We start from the raw sequence: 19522 nt of genomic DNA on the forward strand, positions 1-19522 counted from the left end.
ATGAATTCAAATAATAACCCTGAATTCCCCAGGGATTTGGGATATTGGGATATTGGGGTATTGGGATTTCATTTGCCAGGTTTACATTAGCCACTGAGGACACTCCTGTAAATTCACCATCACCTTGAGTGCAGATTTGGGACTTACAGGAAGCAGGGTTTCAGAAGACATGCCAAAATATTAATTTGTAGATACTTATGAATTCAGAAAGCATTGCATCTAATTCATAATTTACACAGCATAACTACTACTCCTCATTACCTCTGAGGAATAAATCCACTGCAGCCAAAGGATCTGGGGGCTGCACTGGGGAACCTCTCCTCAGACATTTAAAGGTTACCAGAGACTAACAGCTCTGCCACTGGAAATCCCAGCAACACATGGGAGAAATGCACATTTATTAAAAGAGAGATTGATTTTACTCTAAGAGACGTACAGCTTTGAAAATAGCCAAGTGAGATTTCTTTGCTATGGTTCTAGAATAAAAATAAATAGATCAGGCAGAGGCATTCCTGTGCCATCCAGAGGCTGACAGCATGATAATGTATCTAATGGAGATAAAACCAGGAGCCAAAACAGATTGAAATTTATGGAAGTAAATTCTCAAAACTGCTTAAGCAGCTCAATCAGCTGAATTCCTTCCAGTGCCTGAATGCCTTTGCCAACACTTAAGGATAACAGCAAGAAACAGATACAGCAACTACCGGTCACTGCTTGTCAAATTCACTTTCTGCTAAGCAGAGGCAAGACCGTGGTTTCAGCCTATATTCATAACTGCTTCAGTTGAACTGCTCTGGCTGAGAAATATAGAGATGTCATAATCCGTATAATAGGGGGGAAAAGCTATTTTCCTCTAGGTTGACTTCACTGCAATATTTAAACCATAGAATACAAAAAACAGAATTCATCAGTAAATACTCAGCTAGCCAGATAAACTGAGTTTATTCTGTGCAAGTTCCAGCACTCTAACTGTGATTTACACATAGGGATGCCTCTGGCAGCCTATCCTCTGACTTCAGAGCCTCTGCCTGAGGCAAAGAACTGGGAAAAAAGAAGGTGCTTTAGAGTAAAACCAATGCTTTCACACAAATAAGAGCATTTCACACTTGTGCAGCCTTCTCTCTCATCCAAGTGGAATGCAAATATCCAAACAGAAATGGTCTGCCACACCTTCTAGACTAAAGGGAAATAGAATAATCAGAAAACCTCTTCCTCTTCACCCTCCCCTCCTGGAAAAGTACCAGGCCAACCCTCTGTGCCCAAGGAGCAGGAGAAGGCAGTATTTGTCACTATACATTCATAAACTCTTAAAGCAAGTAAATATCGACTCTTATCCATGGGTAAACCAAAAGGCTCAGTAACTTCTATAGGTATTTGGATTTCAGAGTGTCAAACCCTAAGGCAAGATAGACAGTATTTACAACAGGTACCAAGTACTGCTCCTTCAACCCACCATCAGCTCACTTGGTTGAACTGGGTTTTACTGGATAACCAGGGAAGACTCAAAAAACTTTTTTCTTCTTTAACTCCTTATTTTATAAAAGCATTAGATAATTTAATTCCACAGAATGAAATGTATTACAGCTTTAAACATATTCCCTTTCTTTTTTTAATATGATTATGGATCAGTGCCCTTGGTCTAGAGCTATGTAAAAGTCTTCCAAATAAAATAAAACTGTGTCGGGCAAGTAGTTCCCTCTGTCAAGAAAGAGAACAAGAGCTGGCTTACAAATTGTTAGGATTTTAAATACAAAATTTATTTTCCAGTCTATAGAGAAGAAAATCTAGCTCATTTCAAAGCACACAAATTTGAAATATTTTTTGTTCAAGACAAGTATAGAACCAAGCATAATAATCCCATGGAGGATGGGCTTGGGCAAATATGTACCATCCTCTTTAATCAAGGATATTTTCCAATGTTTTATTACTAATTCTGAGCATTAGACAGATGAAGTACTGAAAAACTACATGGTTTGACCCTGAACTCATGATGCACCCAGAATTCCCACGGATTTCATAATGAATAATAATTGCAAGATCAAACCATTAATCAAGACAAGTAATGAAGAAGAAACGGATCAGCTCAGCAGCAACCAATCGACACATAATTGCTTCTTGTTTAATTTTCTCAAAAGAGGGAGGGAAAGGAACACAATGTTGTTACTTTGCCCTATTCAAGATGAAGCAAAGTTCACTTCTTTGAAAGTTTCACTTCTGAAGAACAACCATGTGGAAGGCCCAAAAAGAGACAGGGCACTTGTACTAAAATTTTGGGTTTTTTTCAGACAGCTCCTACCCTGAGGTGTTTACCTATTGGATAAATCTCACTCCTCCACTACTGCTGTCCACTCTGCAGGGAGCAGGAAAGATTTGGAACTGAATCCTATAATTTCTAGCCTTCTAAGTGGCAGATATTTTCTAACATTACATGCTGTATCAATAGACATTAGCATCTGTTCCCCCTAACATTTCAAACAGTGTCTCTTTGTAAAATATGAAAGAGGATGCTAAAAAAAGGGCACTGACTTTGAAGCGCCCAGTTGATTATTTGACTTAGCTAGCTGCTAGGAGAGGGATGAGGAAGAGGGCTGGGGATAAATGAGGCCAAGATGGGGAGGACAAAGCAGCAACAGCAACTCTGTGATGTCAATATCTGCTGGTTCTATCATTTTCAAATGCACAGTTTTCTCAAGCAGGTCCAGCCCCTGGCACAGCACTGATATTTGTTTCTCTGCAGTAATATTGGCCAGCAGACCAACATGTCACACACACACAAACCCGCACACTCAAAAAAGTGGCCCCACCTCATCAAAACTAATAGCAAGAATGTATTTTTAGCAATATCCCTAAGACAGACAAGTTGCCTATCAGGATCTTGTAGGTGTTTCCTTGCTAAGCTCTCAAGGCCCACAGATTTTGTCTTCCACAGGCCAAGAAGGGCAGAGAGTTCAATTCCTTCAGTTTGCAGAAGCCACAAGGTCAGTCCTAGAAAGGACACAGAATTCTGTCTCTTCCAGAAGAACTCACAGCACTGTACCTGAAGCTGCATCTGAAACCTATCAGAAAGTGGAACCCAAAGTAAACTTCAGTGGGTCTCTGATTAAATTAACTATTGGTTAGCTCTTTCTTCCACAAGCATGTAAACCCAGAGGTTCTCTATACAAAATCTGAAGCAATTGGCTTGACCTGACAGTCCCAAGAAACCCCAAAAGCCAATGTCCCACTGCATAGTCCTCCTGGTCCTACAGAGCCAGAGAAAGAGAAGCCCCCATTGTATGATGAGGAGAGGTGGCAGCAGGAATTATGCTTCTCACAAGTATCCCAGATTTGGGATTTACATAGTGACAACAACTCTGTTCTGACTTTTGAAGAACTCTGCAAAGCAAATGGAGAAGACTTTGGTGAGAAGCAAGATTTCTGTCCTCTAACAGCTGCTGGAACTACTACATTTATCATTACACAAAGACATATGGAAAGGTTTATTTCTTTTATTTATACCTGTGTCAGGGTGGACATAAATTACAACATTAGTTTTTAAATGTTGCAAAAAATCAATAAGAGAGCAAAATAATCACCAAAGGGTTCCCCCAAATCACACCCAGGACTTGTGCTTTTCAAGGGGTCAGCAACAACCCATCCACCCATTCTCTGACAGTGCAGTTCATGAGCATTTGCAGCCAGAGCCTTTCCTGTGGGCAGCTGAGCTTGATGGCACATTCAAAAGATGGAAGTGTACTAAAGATGGAAGAGTAGATCAGATGGGAAACAACATGCCAGTGGAAATACAAGCTCTTCCACTTAGTGGAAATATTCCCAGATGTTTATGCTATTTCCTGCTGAAATTGACCCAGTTGTTGCCACGAAAGGGAGTTCAAAATCATGGCTTTCATTTGTTACCCTAGACATCAGTTGATTTGTGCACATGGTTTCTATTACCCTGAAAGATTGGCTAACTCAAAATAGGGCATCACCCTGTCACTTTTGTAGGCAAAACCACTAAAAAACCAGCATTAGGGTGAGTGTATGCATATAGATTTCATGATACATATACTATATACCACAACTGAAAAAAAAATTTAATCACACCTTTTTTTCCTCTTTTAGTTGTTCCAATAAACTGCAGATCATTTTATTTTAGACTTACAAACATGGAAGTGCTCTGGACATAATTTCTTCATGCACAGAAGTATCTTGGTGCATATCTTCTAGCTACAAAAACACTCTTGTTGATTAAATGACTCACATCCACTGCACAGAGTTCTGGAGCACTGAGAAGCCATCCAAGACAAACTCAGCTCAAAGTTAATATTAGAACAAGTGATAAGAGCGGGCTGTGTTGCAGATGCCATCAAAGCTTAGTGGTGGTTCACACAAACTCTCTCACTTACATGTCAAATCTTTTATCTAATCTGCGTCACAGGTGGCAGCCATCACTGCCAGGCTACAGGACAGCCTGATCTACCACAACCAAACCAGACTGCTTGAGCAAAGGCTGGACATCCCTCCCTAATGCTACCTAAATCTCCAAACTCTACATCTGTTTTGTAAGAAATGATGATGCACTCATCACGCTGTCTGCACGAATCTGCACGGCAGCTGCAAGAGGGTTTTGTTCTTCACTGCAGGACTTCAGTGCAGCACCCCTTGTCAGGGCTGCTGGAGTTTTGCTCACACCAAAGATCCCCCAGCTGCACCATTCGGTCTGAACTGTGGCCACAGCTCAGAGAAAGTGGCATGAGAGAGATACCTGGCATGCTGGCACCTACCATGCAGCCCCCGAGCAGACACGTCTCTGTTAACTGCCTGGCTAGCTGAGTAAATGTTGATGGGAACTGACTGAACTCACTGGGATGAAAACCTTACTAGCAATGAAGATAAACACTTGTCTCATAGGAAGGCAGATAAGGTTGGAGATGTAAAGTAAAAACCCTAGGGCTATTGAGCAGAATTTCTACCTGTCCAAATCTCTCTTTCTGGACTCTTTTCTCTCTACAAAAGGAAATTTTAGAAGAGAATGTAGAAAGATTGGCCATCTTGTGAGCTGCTTGAGCAAGGAATGCTCTGTGCCCTCAAAACTGTCCTCACTTCTTATTTCAAAACATGAAATGTGACAAAAGATCATTTTTGGCACTAACCATGCCACTGCTACTGGGCAGTTCATTTCACTTGGCCCCCAGAACAGTCCCATGAAACAGTTTGAGCTGAACACAGCAAATAAAAATGCTTTTTTTTTTTTCTGATCTGCTATAGCAGTTATAAAGGATTCACATTTTGTACAAGGCCTATGAACTGTGTCTCTTTGTTCAAGGAAATGATGGCACAACTGTAATTGCCCCACAGAGCAAGGCATCTGCAGAATAAATTACCACCTTGATCCTTGGGTCCCTTAGAAAAGAAGACTTAGACACCTAGATTTATTTTCTTCTGTGCCACAGCTACCCAGAAAAACATCTCTTGACTTTATATGCCAAAAGAAGGCCTTAAGCTGGTATTTGAAAGATTTTGAAAGAAATCTATGCTATTGGATATAAAGTCTCATAACACTGTAATGACTTTCTGAAGAATAATATTCCCCATCTGCTTCTCAAAAATTCATGAAGGAAGAACTATTTTGAGTAATAAAAAATGTGTAAGAATCAATGTTATTCTTAGTAATCATTTACCTCACAAGCTTGCAAGTGACATCACTGTCAGAAAAAACATTACCATTTCCTCTTTATGGTATACTATAAACACATTTCATCTGCAGTTAAAATACAATAAAAGCCCAGTATTGCCATTGCTTGACTGCTTGGAGAAGGATTCCTGTGTTTGGGTACTTTCTGGTACCTCAGCTGCCCTTGTTTATGGGCAAAGCTGACTGATGCTCCCCAGATTCGGTTATCAGCTGGTGAAAACTGCTTTCAATAAAAGCTTATTCTTTTCTTCCAAAGACAATAGCTTGCTCAGTCTGTGCTATTAGCCTGAATATTTGAGCAGAAACAGACCAAGGCTGTTCCCCAGGTACTAACAGATTGAAACCACAAGTTCTTATCTTGTGCTAATCTTACTAGATAAGCAGTTTTGGGTTGGTTTATATTTGCTAAGAGACCTCCAAGTGTTGGAGGGAAAACAGTTGTCAACTAGTGTCCCTTCCTCTGGGGTCCACTAAGTCATCACGCAGAACAATTATGGTGGGGTCTGGTCTCTCTAGTGAGGTATTAAACCAGGACAAAGATTGCTTATTATCCCATTACCTCTTTTTATTCACTGATGTTAGATCACTATTCAGGCTAAATTCCAGTTTAGCTAATCACATTGTATCTGCCAGATTGCTTTTCTAATTGCAGAGCAGGTAAATGTAGCCAGAGGGACATCAGGAAGTTGCCCTGAAGCACAAAGGAAAACATTCCTAGACCTTCCCTGTGTGGATACCCACAGTTCACAATTTTCTACGGAGTCTTTCCATTCCTTACCAGCTACAGAGTTAAAAGATTTTCCTAATATCTTGCCTGAAAATGAAGCCAGCTACTTCTTGTCCTACTTCCAGTGGACCTAGGGAACAATCAGTCATTATGTCCTTCAAAAAGATTATTTTTTTTAGTTTGAAGAGTCTTGGCACATTCTCTCAAAACCTACTTTTCCCTATTCAAAACAAGTACCAGTACTTCAGACTTTAGCTGCAGGCTTGCCTTCCTGCACCTCTTTACACCTTTTTCCTCTGAATGAAATTCTTTTCAGTTTGTCTACCTGTTATTAAAGAAGGTGCCTAGAAGTAGCACACTCCAAGGAATAACCAATATCCAGCTCTTCAGCTCTGCACTCCTCTGCAGCAGCATCCCACATGCCACTGCCATCCATCAAAGCCAGGATGCTATTCACTCCTCAGCACAGCACTTAGGGAACAGCGCTGCCCTCTGTAAAGCTCATCACGCTGGGACACAGGTGGAGAGGCTGCAATCATCTTTGGAGATCCAAGAGGCTGCTTTAACCCCTGCAGCTCCTTGGGTTTGGCTCAGCCAGGACAAATCCTCTCCTGCAGATGCAGCCTGGTGGGACACCCTGCACAGCTCCAAAGCCATGCTGTGTCAAACTCTGGTGTAATGTTAAATTATTGCTCCAGGCACACAGAATTAATAAACTTACAAAAGTTAAACCCCAATCCAAAACAGAAAAGCTATTACACCATGCGATGTGGAAAGACAGATGGATAAATTTAACTTCAGAAAACCAGACGGATCAATTTAACTTCAGAATAACCAAGTTTTCTCAAAGAATTTTGGCTCTTCCTCATGAAGAGTCAGAATAACTTCCTATAAAAGCCATACCCCAAAACTTACTGTACTTTTAAAGATGTGCAGCCAGCTTGAAAATACTATGCATGCAATTAGGCAATGAAAACATCCAATACATTTTTTAAACCAAATTTCTAGAAGAACTAAAAAGGACTCTTGGCATAAGCCCTACACATCACTGACACCAGTGTAAATGGCACTGCCATTCTGAAGCTAAAACCCAAATGTAAATTTAAGTAAAATCTTAGCAATAGTGTAACACTAAATCATATGAGGTTTTTATATGCCTGCTGTATTACTAAGTGCCAAACATGTGTTATTCCACATAATTTCAAAGATATCACTCCAAAATAATTTGCAGACAATTAAAAATTAAACTGTTATCAGTCATCACTGCAGAGAAGCAGTAACCTCTTGGAAATAGTTCCTATTTAAAGAAAACCACAATTTTCAATCCAACAAGAAACAGCAAAAGATAATTAGTCTGCATTTATAATGAACCAAAAGACAAATATATACAAGTGAAAGTAACACCTTAAAAATTTAATCTCAAAAGAGTTTTTGGTTTTAGGCAATAATTCATCATGTTTTAAATTACATTATAATCCCAGGCAAAGTACATGGGCCCAGCAACAAAGTCTTATTCTTTTCTTTTAATCACTGAAGGCAAATACTTTTATATTCCTAGATATGACATGAAAGAGCACCCAAAATAACATCAGGTTAAGTTTGGCAGCATACCACACTCCCCACCTCCATGGAAATAAATCTGCCCAGAAGGCAAGGAATTCCAGCTTTTCTCAACCAGACTCTTGAAGAGGGCTCCTCCCAAATTCAGTGCACAAGGGCCAACATAACCTTGTTATTGCAATTATTGTGACAGGAATTTGCTGTTACTTCAAATTCCAAATGCAATATTTTCTTTTTCTTTTGCCATAGCACCCTGGAATAACCTTTTAAAGCACACCCGCATGTCTGCAGCGCTCTGTGGGCACACCCTGCTAGTTCCTATTTGCAGGAGCAGGTAGACCTGGCAGAATCTGTGTGTTTCCAGGTAGCTGGAGTTAGTATATGTTACCAGATCAGTGCTTAGCACAACCAGATCTTAGAATCACAGTTTAAAAACATGATTTTATTAGCAACAATGCACCAAATATAAGTAGGACTATGAACTTCTATTTGCTTTACTCTTGCAGCACAACAAAACTCTTTTGATTCTTCAGATGACCATTATATGCTGTCAATGCCAAATCTTGCTTGTTATTTGTCATCAAGAGCTGGAGCATCTGCTCTCTGGTAGGCTCAACTGGGAGCAAAACAGCTGGGAGCAGCACAGCTCCCATAAGCACCACAACAGGCAGCTCCAGCAGCTCCCAGAGATGTCACATAGCTAAATTACTTTATTCCCTGCCCCTTTCAGTTAACATTTTATGCATGCATCTTAAGGCACAGACACTTGGAACCTTGGTGGTCAAACCCTCCCATCTGCTGCACAGCCATGGTCTCTGCTGACAGAACCTCACCAGTGGTCAGGAAAAGCATAGGCATTTTCCTGCAGACTTAGGGACCATTTATGGAAAAGTCTCCATCTTTTCCATCCTGTGCCTTCTTTTTTTCTCTTCTCATGGCGTTGGTGTTTGTTGATGACTGCAGTTGTGCTTGGGAAATAAATAAAACAGCCCTGCTCAGGAAACTTTAATGTGATTCAAAGCAAGCACCAAATAATTACCTTGTGTGCTTTTGCATTTTTTTGTTTTTACACAGCCACAAAGTAAGACATTCAGCTTCATCTATGGAAATACTCTGTTCATCAGTCTTCTGCATTAATTCAGTGATGTAATTGTGAGCAGAGCTATAACCTAGAGGCACTAGGAAAACAGAGCAAAATCTGGCCTCACTGATTTTTCCTTGCTGCCATCCTACTGGCTCATACATCCCAACATAGCCAACACCATCCTCATAAAAAACAGCAGGAGAGAAAAAACTCCCATACCTAAAAGGCTCTGCAGGCTTAAATGGACTGATAATAATTTATGGATAGACAGAAGACACTGAAAACACATAAAAAACACAGCAAAAAGCAATTCCAACCCAATGTAGCACAGATCTGTGCAAGGAGCCTGTCCCTCTCCTCCAGGCAGCATTTACACTCAGCAGTACAGCACACTGGTAGCCTTGCACCCTGATACCTTTCTCCAGAGCTGCTGGTAGAAGCTATGGACCATCAATTCAAGTAGCCCTTTTTTTGGTAAGTGCCCCCATATTGTCCTATAATAGTCTGATGTGAAATAGCATGTTTCCTGATTAAAAAAATCCAAATCACCCATTAAATTTTTTAGCGATTGTCATTCTTCTCATGAAAAAATTTCAGAGCACAGACCACTTCCACTTTATTTTAAGATTGCTTTTCCCCCTATATTTTTATTTAACAACTCCATTCCAAAGTTCAGTTCTGCTATTCCCCAAACCCTATCTTTAAGTAGATTTTTCTTAGCCTGAAGCAACAAGTTCGAGTCAAATAGCTGAACACAGAAGGCATTTGATGGTCTCAAACCTAACCTTGCAACAACACCACCCTCTATTATGTATACTAATATTTTCCCTTGACTTAACTAGATGGATTCAAATGAGACCTCAGCAGCAACATGCCCAACACCACAAACCAAAGCAGTGATGTTTCTTTCACACTTCACCTGGAGGTGCACCAAAACACACTTGGGCTTTCCAGAGCCTCGAGCTCTCCAGCACCATAAGGTGCTGCCAGTTCTCAGGTAAAATGAGCAGCCTCTCCTCTACTTCCCCACTAGGATTTCCTCAAAAATCACTAACTAAATTAGGATGTGTTTTGCTTCTTGTTTGACACCATTCTTAGCACATTTTCAAGAAACTCTGAGTCCAATGGATTACAGACTGTTTTCTCCATGAATGCTGAAATCCTTTCATAATTAGAACCACTTAAAAGCTGTGCTTTAGGATAATGCAAAGTAACTGAGCATCAACAACAAAAGTCACAAAAACTGACACTGCAAGACCTAGCAAAGTGGTATCAATACCACAGCACAAAAGAACACCACATAGTTATTATTCTGAACAAATATGTGGCAATGTTGTCCTCATCACTGCCAGTGGTGAAAGAAGCATAGTGAAGGATTATCTAATTTCTTCTAAACTTTTCAGGAAACCAGAGGCAGAAGGTAGCAGTTTATTATTTTTACACCACAGAAGATGAGCTGAACCTAGAAGTCAATCTATATATTAGTTCATTGTCCATTTCCTCATGAAATAAAAAAAATAATGACTGTGGTGGAACAGGCAAAGAAGAGAAAGCAGATTTGCAGCTGAGACCACATGCATGCATGACCTATTAGAGATCACAGTACATCTGGTCAGATGGTAGTTCAGATGTGGGCAAGTAGTCTTTTCATCCATGCAGTAAGGACAAGCTTTAGCCATTCCACAGAAAACTGGTTTTATTCTTGTTGGGGCAAAGATCATATATGATCACAAAGGTGGTCTCGTCTCTAGCAAAATCCCACGTGCTCTTCCTTATGATCATTCCAGCTTCTTTAAGAACCTGTACATCTCTGCATGGACCACAACTATTGCACCCTGACAGCAGTACCCCAAAGTACATGACAAACTACTCCTTCACCACCCTCAAAGCTGGCACTTCTGCCCTTGAAAGACTGCAAAGAAAACTCCACAAAATAATTATCTGAATCTCTAAGCAGTTTCTGAGAGCATGGAATCTGCAAAAACCAAGGATGACCTGGAGATGATTGAAGAAGGCAACATCCCGCTGCTGGCCACATACGCAACCGCAGCTCACTGGGGGGCGGAGATAGCACAGGAACTCCTCATTCTTCCTGATCTCCAGATCCTGATGATAGTCCTCACTCCCCCAAAAGACTTTACAGTCATTGCCACCTGGGAACCTTGTCGCAGGTTCATTTAGCAGCTCGTTCACTAAGTCACCAATTCTTACGCAGACCAGGTCTTTAGAACCATTTCTGATGGCCTTCTGCCAATGCAATGGCACTCGGATACCAAGAACGCCAAGGGCCATAGTCTTTGCCCACGGCTGATCCTGTTGGGGATGCGTCAGCCTGCGGAGGGGTCACTGTCACCTTCTCAGACCGAGCTCTCTCCTTGTCCAGCCCCGTTCCAGTACACTCCCGCTTCCCTGCAGCTGAGCAGCGCTGCTCAAAAAGTCGCTTGACCACTTCCCAAGAAGTCGACATCGCACCACACTATGTCGCTTCACCACCGCCCTCCCGGCCGCCTCTTCTCAGGTACCAGCCCCACCTCCGCCCCGGCTGCCCGCTCACCCTCCGCCCCTCGCAGGGACACGGCAGCCGCTCCCCCCGAGCCGCCCTACCTTCCTGCGGCGGCTGCCCGGGGGCTGCGGGGCGCAGCAGGCGGGCGCGGCGCTGCCCCGCCGCCCGCTCCGCACGTAGGTGACCCTCCGACGGCCGCCGCCCGCCGCCGCCACCGCGCCCGGCCGCTGCTCCGCGCCGCGGGACGGGGCGGGCGCCCGCGCCGCCGCCGCGTCCCGGGACTTCTCCTCCGGACACCAGGATCTCCTCATGCCCAGCTGCAGGCAGAGGAAGAGCGCGGCGGAGAGCAGGCAGAGGCGGAAAGCGGCGCCCCGCCAGAGCGGCCGCTCCTTGGGCATGGCGTCGGGGGCTGCCCTGCCCGGCGCTGCCGCCCCCTCGCCCCGCCGCAGGGCTCATGCCGCCGGCGGGCCGGGCCCCGCGGCCCCCGCCGCCGAAACTTGGGAGTCCCCGCCCCGAGCGGGGCTGGCCGGGGAGGGGCCGAGATGCCCCTGTCCCGGCCCGGCGGGGGCTGCGGGACGCAGCGGTGCTCGCCCGCAGGCGGCCCGAGGGATGCTCCGCGCCCCGGCGGGGGCAGCGCCCGGTACGAACCCAAGGGGCCGCACCGCTGTGTAGTCATAGGTGCGTGTCAGCGGGCCTGAGAGAGGACAAAAACCCCCGTCCTAACTATTGTAGCAACCCGTCTCTATAGAATGGAAGTGTGCTGACTTGTTAAGGTACGTGTTAGTTCAGATTATACATTGTGATGTCACGAGGTAGTGAAATTTTACTGGAGTCTTAGGGAGTGTTTATGTTGATGTCAAACAAAAGGACAGCCTGACCCTGGAAGTAAGGACTTCCCTTCTTGTAAGGTTACAGCTGCCTGTGAAGGATAAAGGATTTTGGACAGCCAAGATAACACCAAAATCCTAGCTCCTCTGACATCTCTTTGAAACCCCCCACTTCTCCCCCCTGTATCTCTGGCAGTACAGATAACTAACTATAGTATGTTGACTCCAGGGATATCTGGATCAATAGACAAGCAGCAAGAATGCTGCAAAAATAGACCTGCTTTGGAAAGTTTTACTATGATTAGTAACCAGTGGTGTGGCTGTTAGTGACCTGTTATATCATGTAGGTCCTGAACTTTTGAAGGGTGTGAGAAGCCTACGTGAAACATCAGTTGTAGTGCCTTAATTTGTCTGTAACACCTTGTGCTTATGAGTAACTCAAATTTTAAGTATTTACTTCACCTCCTATCCTCTCTCCTGGGTAGTCACACCATCCTGATGATTTTTATGACACATCCTTGGTTTCATATGTGAAGGAATAGATCTGCGTGAGCTGAGAGGCAGTGCAGGGGACAGGTCCTGTACATCCCAGTGGGAGCACAGGAGGCCCTGCATTTGTTTTGCAATGGGGACACACTACGAAGAACTGTGAAGTGCTCAGGAGGGCTTTGGTCCTAAGGCACAATACTAACCCATGGCTAAGGCATGAGCAGGAAGCAGTGGCTGGTGGGATTTTCTGAAGCAGGAGCATAGGTGGGGAGCAGGGTCAATGACAGGAAGCAAGCTCTGCGGGAACAGGGACCAGGTGATAGCAACCAATTTGCAGCTCAGTGAGTAATAAATATATTTCCAGATGGGATATGCAGGACTTGGATACCTGACTACTCCCCGTTTCTTTGACAATAGGGAAGAAGGGCTGTGACTCTTGTCTCCTGTGAGTAGTTCTGTGCTTCCAGTGTCGCTGCCTTGTCTGCTGGCAAGGGAGAGGCTTGCTGCACCAAGCTTCTTCTGGTGTCCTCTCTTCAGCAGCAGGCTGCACTGCTCCTCTCTGACCTCCCCTGTCTCCTCACAGCCTGGAGCAGAGCCAGAGCTGGCTGCTGCTGGGAGAGCAGGTCAGAGAGGACTGCTGGCAGAAGTGGAGAGTGCCAGCAGGGAAGCAACCTGACCTGTTGGCAGCAAGATGGAGGAGCTGCATGTAGGAAGATAAGGGAGGGAGCAATGATCTGTCTAGAAGAGTGGGATTTCGGTGTGGCTTCAAGCACAGATGTACTGGCAGGTGAAGTGCATGATCCCTGCCATTTAAACACTGTTCTCTATTTTTTAGGCAAACTGTTCTTCTGAGTTAAAGCAATTCCAAAATTATTGTTTTAAAACACCATAAATGTAGGCCCCTCTCGGAAGGGTGTAAGTGTTGGTCCTACCTGCCTTTCCTGTAGCAGAAGTGTGGCTCCTTGGTCATCAACTAAGTCAAAACAGGGTCTGGCATAGATGAAAACTAACTCAAAAAGCCCCTATCTGGAGTAGTTTCCTAACAGACCTGGACACATCTGTTGATATCATCCTATCTTTTGATCAGCTTACAGCCAACATGGGACAGCCTCAGACATTTGCCACAGGGAAGCAAGTTGGCTCTGGAAGTGGATCCTTCTGACAACCACACACTTTTCCTGTTTCCACCCCACTTGGGTGGCTCTCAAATGGATCAGACAAGTCCTGGTGCTCATGTAAGGAAGGAACACATTTATGAGGGCAAAGGAAGAGTGTAACTGCACCAATCATGACAGACATCAACTTAAGAGATGTGTACCTGGCTCCATTTGTGAGCATTACCTGGAGTTCAGCAGCAAAAGGTCACTTGGGCTGTTACAGCACTGCCTGTGCATCACTTTGCTCCTCTGTGAAATAACAACATTCATACAGAGGACAAAAGTAACGTTGCTGTTCAGGGAAGAAAGATTTTAGGCATACCTCAGGAACATTAAATGCAGGGGTATTATTTCACAAAATTATTGGCACAAACAACAGCACAGCTTAACAACAAAATGCTGTTTAAGCTATCAGCACCTAGTCAATACATGATGGTACGTGAATGTCCTATTAAAATATAATTTTGTGTGTGTAGGGTTATGGAGGAAAACTTAAAGGCAGGTTGACTCCAGAAGTATAAAATACAGAAATGTGTTTTAAAACTCTTGCTTGACATTTAATCCTTGAGAAATCAAAGCTTTCCTAAAAGCTTGAACAATGCATAATCAGATAAAAAAGGTGTACCTGAACAGAATAGAAACCGCAAGGTCTTTGTTTTAGCATCAGAGTTTCATTTGTTGCTCTTCTCTCTTTGAGTAGTTTCAGCAAAAAGCTCAAATACTTTAATCCAGCCACTCTTCTTGTCATCACTGAGCTGTAACTGTAAGTGCTGACCTTGTACAAAATATTCCCTTCCTTAGAAAGCTGATAAGCCCCAGTTTGTGGGTATGCTAGGAGTGGTCCTAATAAAGAACAGTTCACTAATTTAACTCAGTGTTTTCATTTTCCTTTTGTATTCTAACAAACAGTTTAATTTCTCATGCTTCCTCCCCACTGCCCTGCCCTGCAATTTCTTATGACTGTAAGTCTGCCTGTTAAAAACAAAACAGAGAGTTTCTAAAGATAGAGAATAAAAGAACAATGGTAGAAAATGATCTCAGGAAATCTCAGGGACAATGAGAAATCTTATCAGGGTTAGCATGAAAATCAGTGAGAATTAAGAAAGTCCCTTAAATAGTCTCACTTCTTCATTTTAACAAGTGTATTATAAATCAATTCCTTTCCCAGGAATTAGCTGCAAAGATATGTGTGTGAGCAAAGCCTGTTGAGAAGTAGAGCAAATTAAAATTTTAGCATAATGTATGAAACTCCAGTCAGCTGGAGGATGGGCCTTTTTGAGGTGATTGCTGGGAAATACAGCTTCTGCAAAGTTTCATATCTTTCGCAAAACATGCTCTCTCATTGAGTCAGGCAGCAAATAACCTCCCCTCCTTGCTCTCCTAAAGCAAGATGGATGGTGTTAGAGGAACATTCATCAAGCTGGATCCAGCTGAGCACAAACTGCTGCCATGAAACGCAAGGAGTAACTGGAGCAGTGACTCTGAATGTGAGCATGCAATTTCTGCTGAAAACAGTGAGCTTCGTGCCGTGATAACCAAAATCAGACATTGGTCTTGCAGTACCTACTTTTTATGTAGGTACCACAGAGCTACAACTCCCTCAGTTTCTCCTTGAAAAGTCTTTAACTGTTAAAATTCCTCTCTCATTTACAAATTTGTCAGTAGTAAGAACACAGTGCTAAATGTCCAGAAGGAAAAAGTTTAATACAAGTGAAATTTCATTGCTTCAGTGCTATCTTTGCTGCTTACAAATTACCTCTTGCCTGGGATATTTTTGGTAGTGAAATCTCTCCTTTGCAGCAGTTATTTAATGTTTCTCTCTCTTATGGCCATTTTCAGTTCAAGCACCTTGCCTACCCCATTCATCTTCTGCCTCCACCCACTGTCAAGGCTTCTGTTTATATTCTGGTTAGTTAAAATGTCTGCCCCAATCCCCGTGCAAAATTAAAGCCCAGGCAGGAAAAACCCCACTAGGATTCCTTAGGATTCTCCAAGGACTGTTAATAAAAGTCAAATCTTCCTCCTATAAAATGAGTAAAAACACTCATTTTGACTCTGCTCTGGACTTGATATGAGCCACTTGCCAAAATCTACAGGACAGAGCAAAAGAACAGTTTTTCCCCTGTCCTTCCTCCTACACTCCTGACTAATGCTTCAAAAATCAGAGTGATGTTGTTCCGTGCACTTGAAAACAGAGATGTTCTGTGTAGAAACTGCCACAAGCACTGTGTGTCCTTCCCACAGAAGATGTGTGTGCCTCAGATCCTGAGTCTGGAGCAGTCAAAGCTTTGGTCCAGGCCCAGTTTATTGCCTTGTGCATTTATGTGTGAAAGCTATGCCATAGCCCTGAGGAACATAAAATTAAAAGTCTGTAGTTCCCTTGGTGACTTCTTGGTGATGGCTTTTGTGCAAGCTCGGTTTCAGTTCTGTTCCTTGAAATTGCAGCTCAAAATCCTGGATTTTATGCACCAAGTGACAGACCTCTGTGGAGCCTGCACACAGCTCTGCTAGGTAGGTATAGCCCTTACTCCTTCCCATGCCTTAAATCCCACTGAAAACTATGAAATAATCTCTTTGTCTTATCTTTTAAATGCTAGCAACAGTGAAGTAAATTTGCTGTATTGGTCTATTACCCACTTAGTGCTGCTGAGAAATACGTGTCTGAACAGCTGTCAAGGCAAAGCTGTGTGAATCATTAAAACTGCTTCTCAGCTCTCCACTGATAAGTTTGAAGATAACAACTAAAAAATATATGTTCATGCAGTCTCCCATTAGCTCTCATCAAGCTTGTGGGCCATTTAGGCAGCTTAACACAAGATTGATCTTGCTGTTCAGCAGCACAGCACGAGGCACAGGCAGAAGCTGTCTTTCCCTCCAGCTACAGAGGGAATCAAACAGCACAGCCTTGCTGCATGCTCCAATTTGGCGGATATATGGTTGATAATTATTGGCCTGGAGAGGGGATTATAGCTCAAGGTTTACCTGTGAGTCACAACCTTGTGTGGTTGCACTCATACATACCTGTACCTGTGCACACACATTTGCTGCAGGAAGAAGAATAAGAATGAGAAGATGCTCTGCAGCTCTTTGCTACTCCTGGGCCCCAATTTTATTTATTTAACCCTAATCCTTGGGTTATCTACAAAATACAACTCTTGCCTCCAGAAGCTGTGTTTCAGTCCTGGATAGGAATAACAGTGCTTTTACAGTCTGCCTTTTATTAAATTGTCCGATCATTCTGAACAAGTAAAATTCTGCTGCTTTTTAAAATAAGGGCTGGAAATTGTATTGAAGAGATATTAGTATAAAAATCGAAAATGTATTGACATTATAAAAAAAGGCATTCCAGTTTACAGGAATTAAGTAGTGATGGCTCGCATGCAGTGTACATACTGTTGCATGAAGATTTTTGTGATATCAGGTCATAATCTGTATTTCCCCTGTATCTATATTGTAATCCTAGGCAGATGTCCAGCTTTGCTTAGAAATTACCCTGCATTTCTATTAAAATCCTATTTTCTGTATATTTTAAAGATTACCTTGGTTATTCTGGCTTCAGCTCTCTGCCTTCTTTTGGATGCAATAAATTTGACTCACTTCTGAGCTCAAGGATGACTATCTTCCATTAAAAAGTGTAATTTGGCATAAGCAATAATCTATAATTGTCAGAATTTGACAAAACAGCACAGCTGGAGTAGTAATGATGGCTATAAGAAATTACATAATCCATTTTATTGCATGTTTTTAATGGGCTAGAACAGTACAAATGCCAAAGTATTTATGTATGGGATGGCAACAGCACTGGAACAATGGAGCAGATGTCACTGAGAGAAACCTTCCTTCATCTGCAAGCACAGGGAAAAGGGGTCTCCAAGGAGGAATGAGGGGCAAGCCAAAGCACTGGGGCTGACAGGAAGAAGAACAGTAGAAAAATGTTTCAGGTAGAAGATTCACAAACAGATTAAGATCTGTAATTAATGTACTATCCACTTTTTCCATGGTCTGTCTTTCAATGTTTTTCGACATACTGGCGTATGTCTGTCCAGTTTATGCATCATTAAAGGCGATAGGAAACAATAAAAGCTGGGAGTGGCTGGCAGCATCCTTGAGATCTGATGGATGAAAAGCAGCTTTCCTAGGATAGTAGGCTTTCCAAAATGTTCAGGACCAGTGTGCAGGCCAATTTAATAATATGCATCCACCTTTAATAAAGGTCTCATCCACGTGTCTGGAAAGCATCTCATTTTTTCAGGACATTTTTTAATTCAGTCTTTATCTGTAACAAAAAGGTTGTTTTCCTGAACTATTACCATGTGCTCAGCCAGTCCTCTTCTCCATCTGGTTGCATTTTGAAGTCTTAGATACAATCCTAACAAGGAGGAGAGAAATGGTCTGCCTTCAGCAGAAAAGATACCACAGCTCCCCTGCAGCTGAACAGCCTGTCTAGGAGCAGACGGTGAGGATAAAACTCAGTGTTCTTCCCTCAGGCTCTTTTCCAAGCAGTTTGCCCTCAATGTCATGTGGAGCAACATCAATGATGCAGAGACACTTGTACTGATCCGAACTGGAATAACCTCCTCAGTTTGTATGTAGGTTAGGTGCTACCACAGGGCTCATCCTTTTGGCATGTGCCTCCCTGAAGCATGTCTGCCTCCACCCTCAGTTTTGGATGTGGGAAGCAAAGGCCAGTCAGACATTTCAAAGATGCACTGGGAAGGGCAGAGTGGGTTTGTGACAATGCAAGCACTTCTACCGGCATTGCTTCCAGTGAGGAACACTCAGCTGGGCTAACACTTATGGCTGTGCCCTAGCTCCTGGCTTGCTCACAGGCTCCTTGTTAGGAGGAGGTCCCTTTGCCTGCATGTATTGAATTTCCTCAGGAACAAGGTTGTTTCTCTGTGCTCTATCAGCAGATAAAGTACATGTTTCTGAAAGCATAAAGGCTTTTTGTAGGGCTTGCTTTGTGTCTCCTACTCTCCAGTCAGCAAGGCTGGAGGCAGAGCCACCAGCTACAGAGGAAAGCCTGCTCTGCTATCTCCCCGTGGTCCAGTCAGCACAGAGTGGGGAAGAGTGTCTCACAGGACACTTATCTCCCCTGCAAGGCAAAAGTGAAGCCATGGCTTCTCCTGAACTGTAGCTAAGTCAGTGCCAGAAGCCAAGCAAGCAAAGGAACCTCCTATCTGGAGCCAAGGATACCAAGACCTGCAGGGGGACACCCCAACACTGGGACATGCAGAGCAGCAGCTAGAAGAAACAAATTTTCCCCTTAACTTCTCACTTCTCCCTCAGCCTTAACATGAAGCAAAGAAGATGATCACTGATATATAGTGGCAGGAGCCTTTAGGAATCCAGGGCTTTTTACTCAGTCTTTGAGCTGAAGTGCTCAGCCTTACACTGCAAAGACAAACAGCAACGAGATTGCTCTCAGCAACCCAGACAAGAACATCTTAGTGCATAATTATGGATGAGATGCAAAAGGACGAAAAAGAGGGAAAACA

At 43.2% G+C, this 19522-nt stretch overlaps 1 protein-coding gene across 2 annotated transcripts in view; it reads right to left on the reverse strand.

The window, feature by feature from the left end:
* Nucleotides 1-12001, reverse strand: part of METTL24 (methyltransferase like 24) — a 45054-nt gene extending 33053 nt beyond the window's left edge. The window contains exon 1 of one of the 2 annotated variants that reach the window (XM_021553767.3): nucleotides 11653-11993. In XM_021553767.3, the coding sequence (XP_021409442.2) occupies nucleotides 11653-11949 (297 nt within the window). In that variant the 5' untranslated portion in view covers nucleotides 11950-11993. Of the gene's footprint in view, nucleotides 1-11652 lie in introns of both variants that reach the window. The other variant, XM_085575004.1, reaches the window with a different exon arrangement.
* Nucleotides 12002-19522: the final 7521 nt, after the last annotated feature.

Source organism: Lonchura striata, chromosome 3 (assembly GCF_050655825.1).
Source record: "Lonchura striata isolate lonStrDom1 chromosome 3, ASM5065582v1, whole genome shotgun sequence".
Lineage (NCBI taxonomy): Eukaryota > Metazoa > Chordata > Aves > Passeriformes > Estrildidae > Lonchura > Lonchura striata.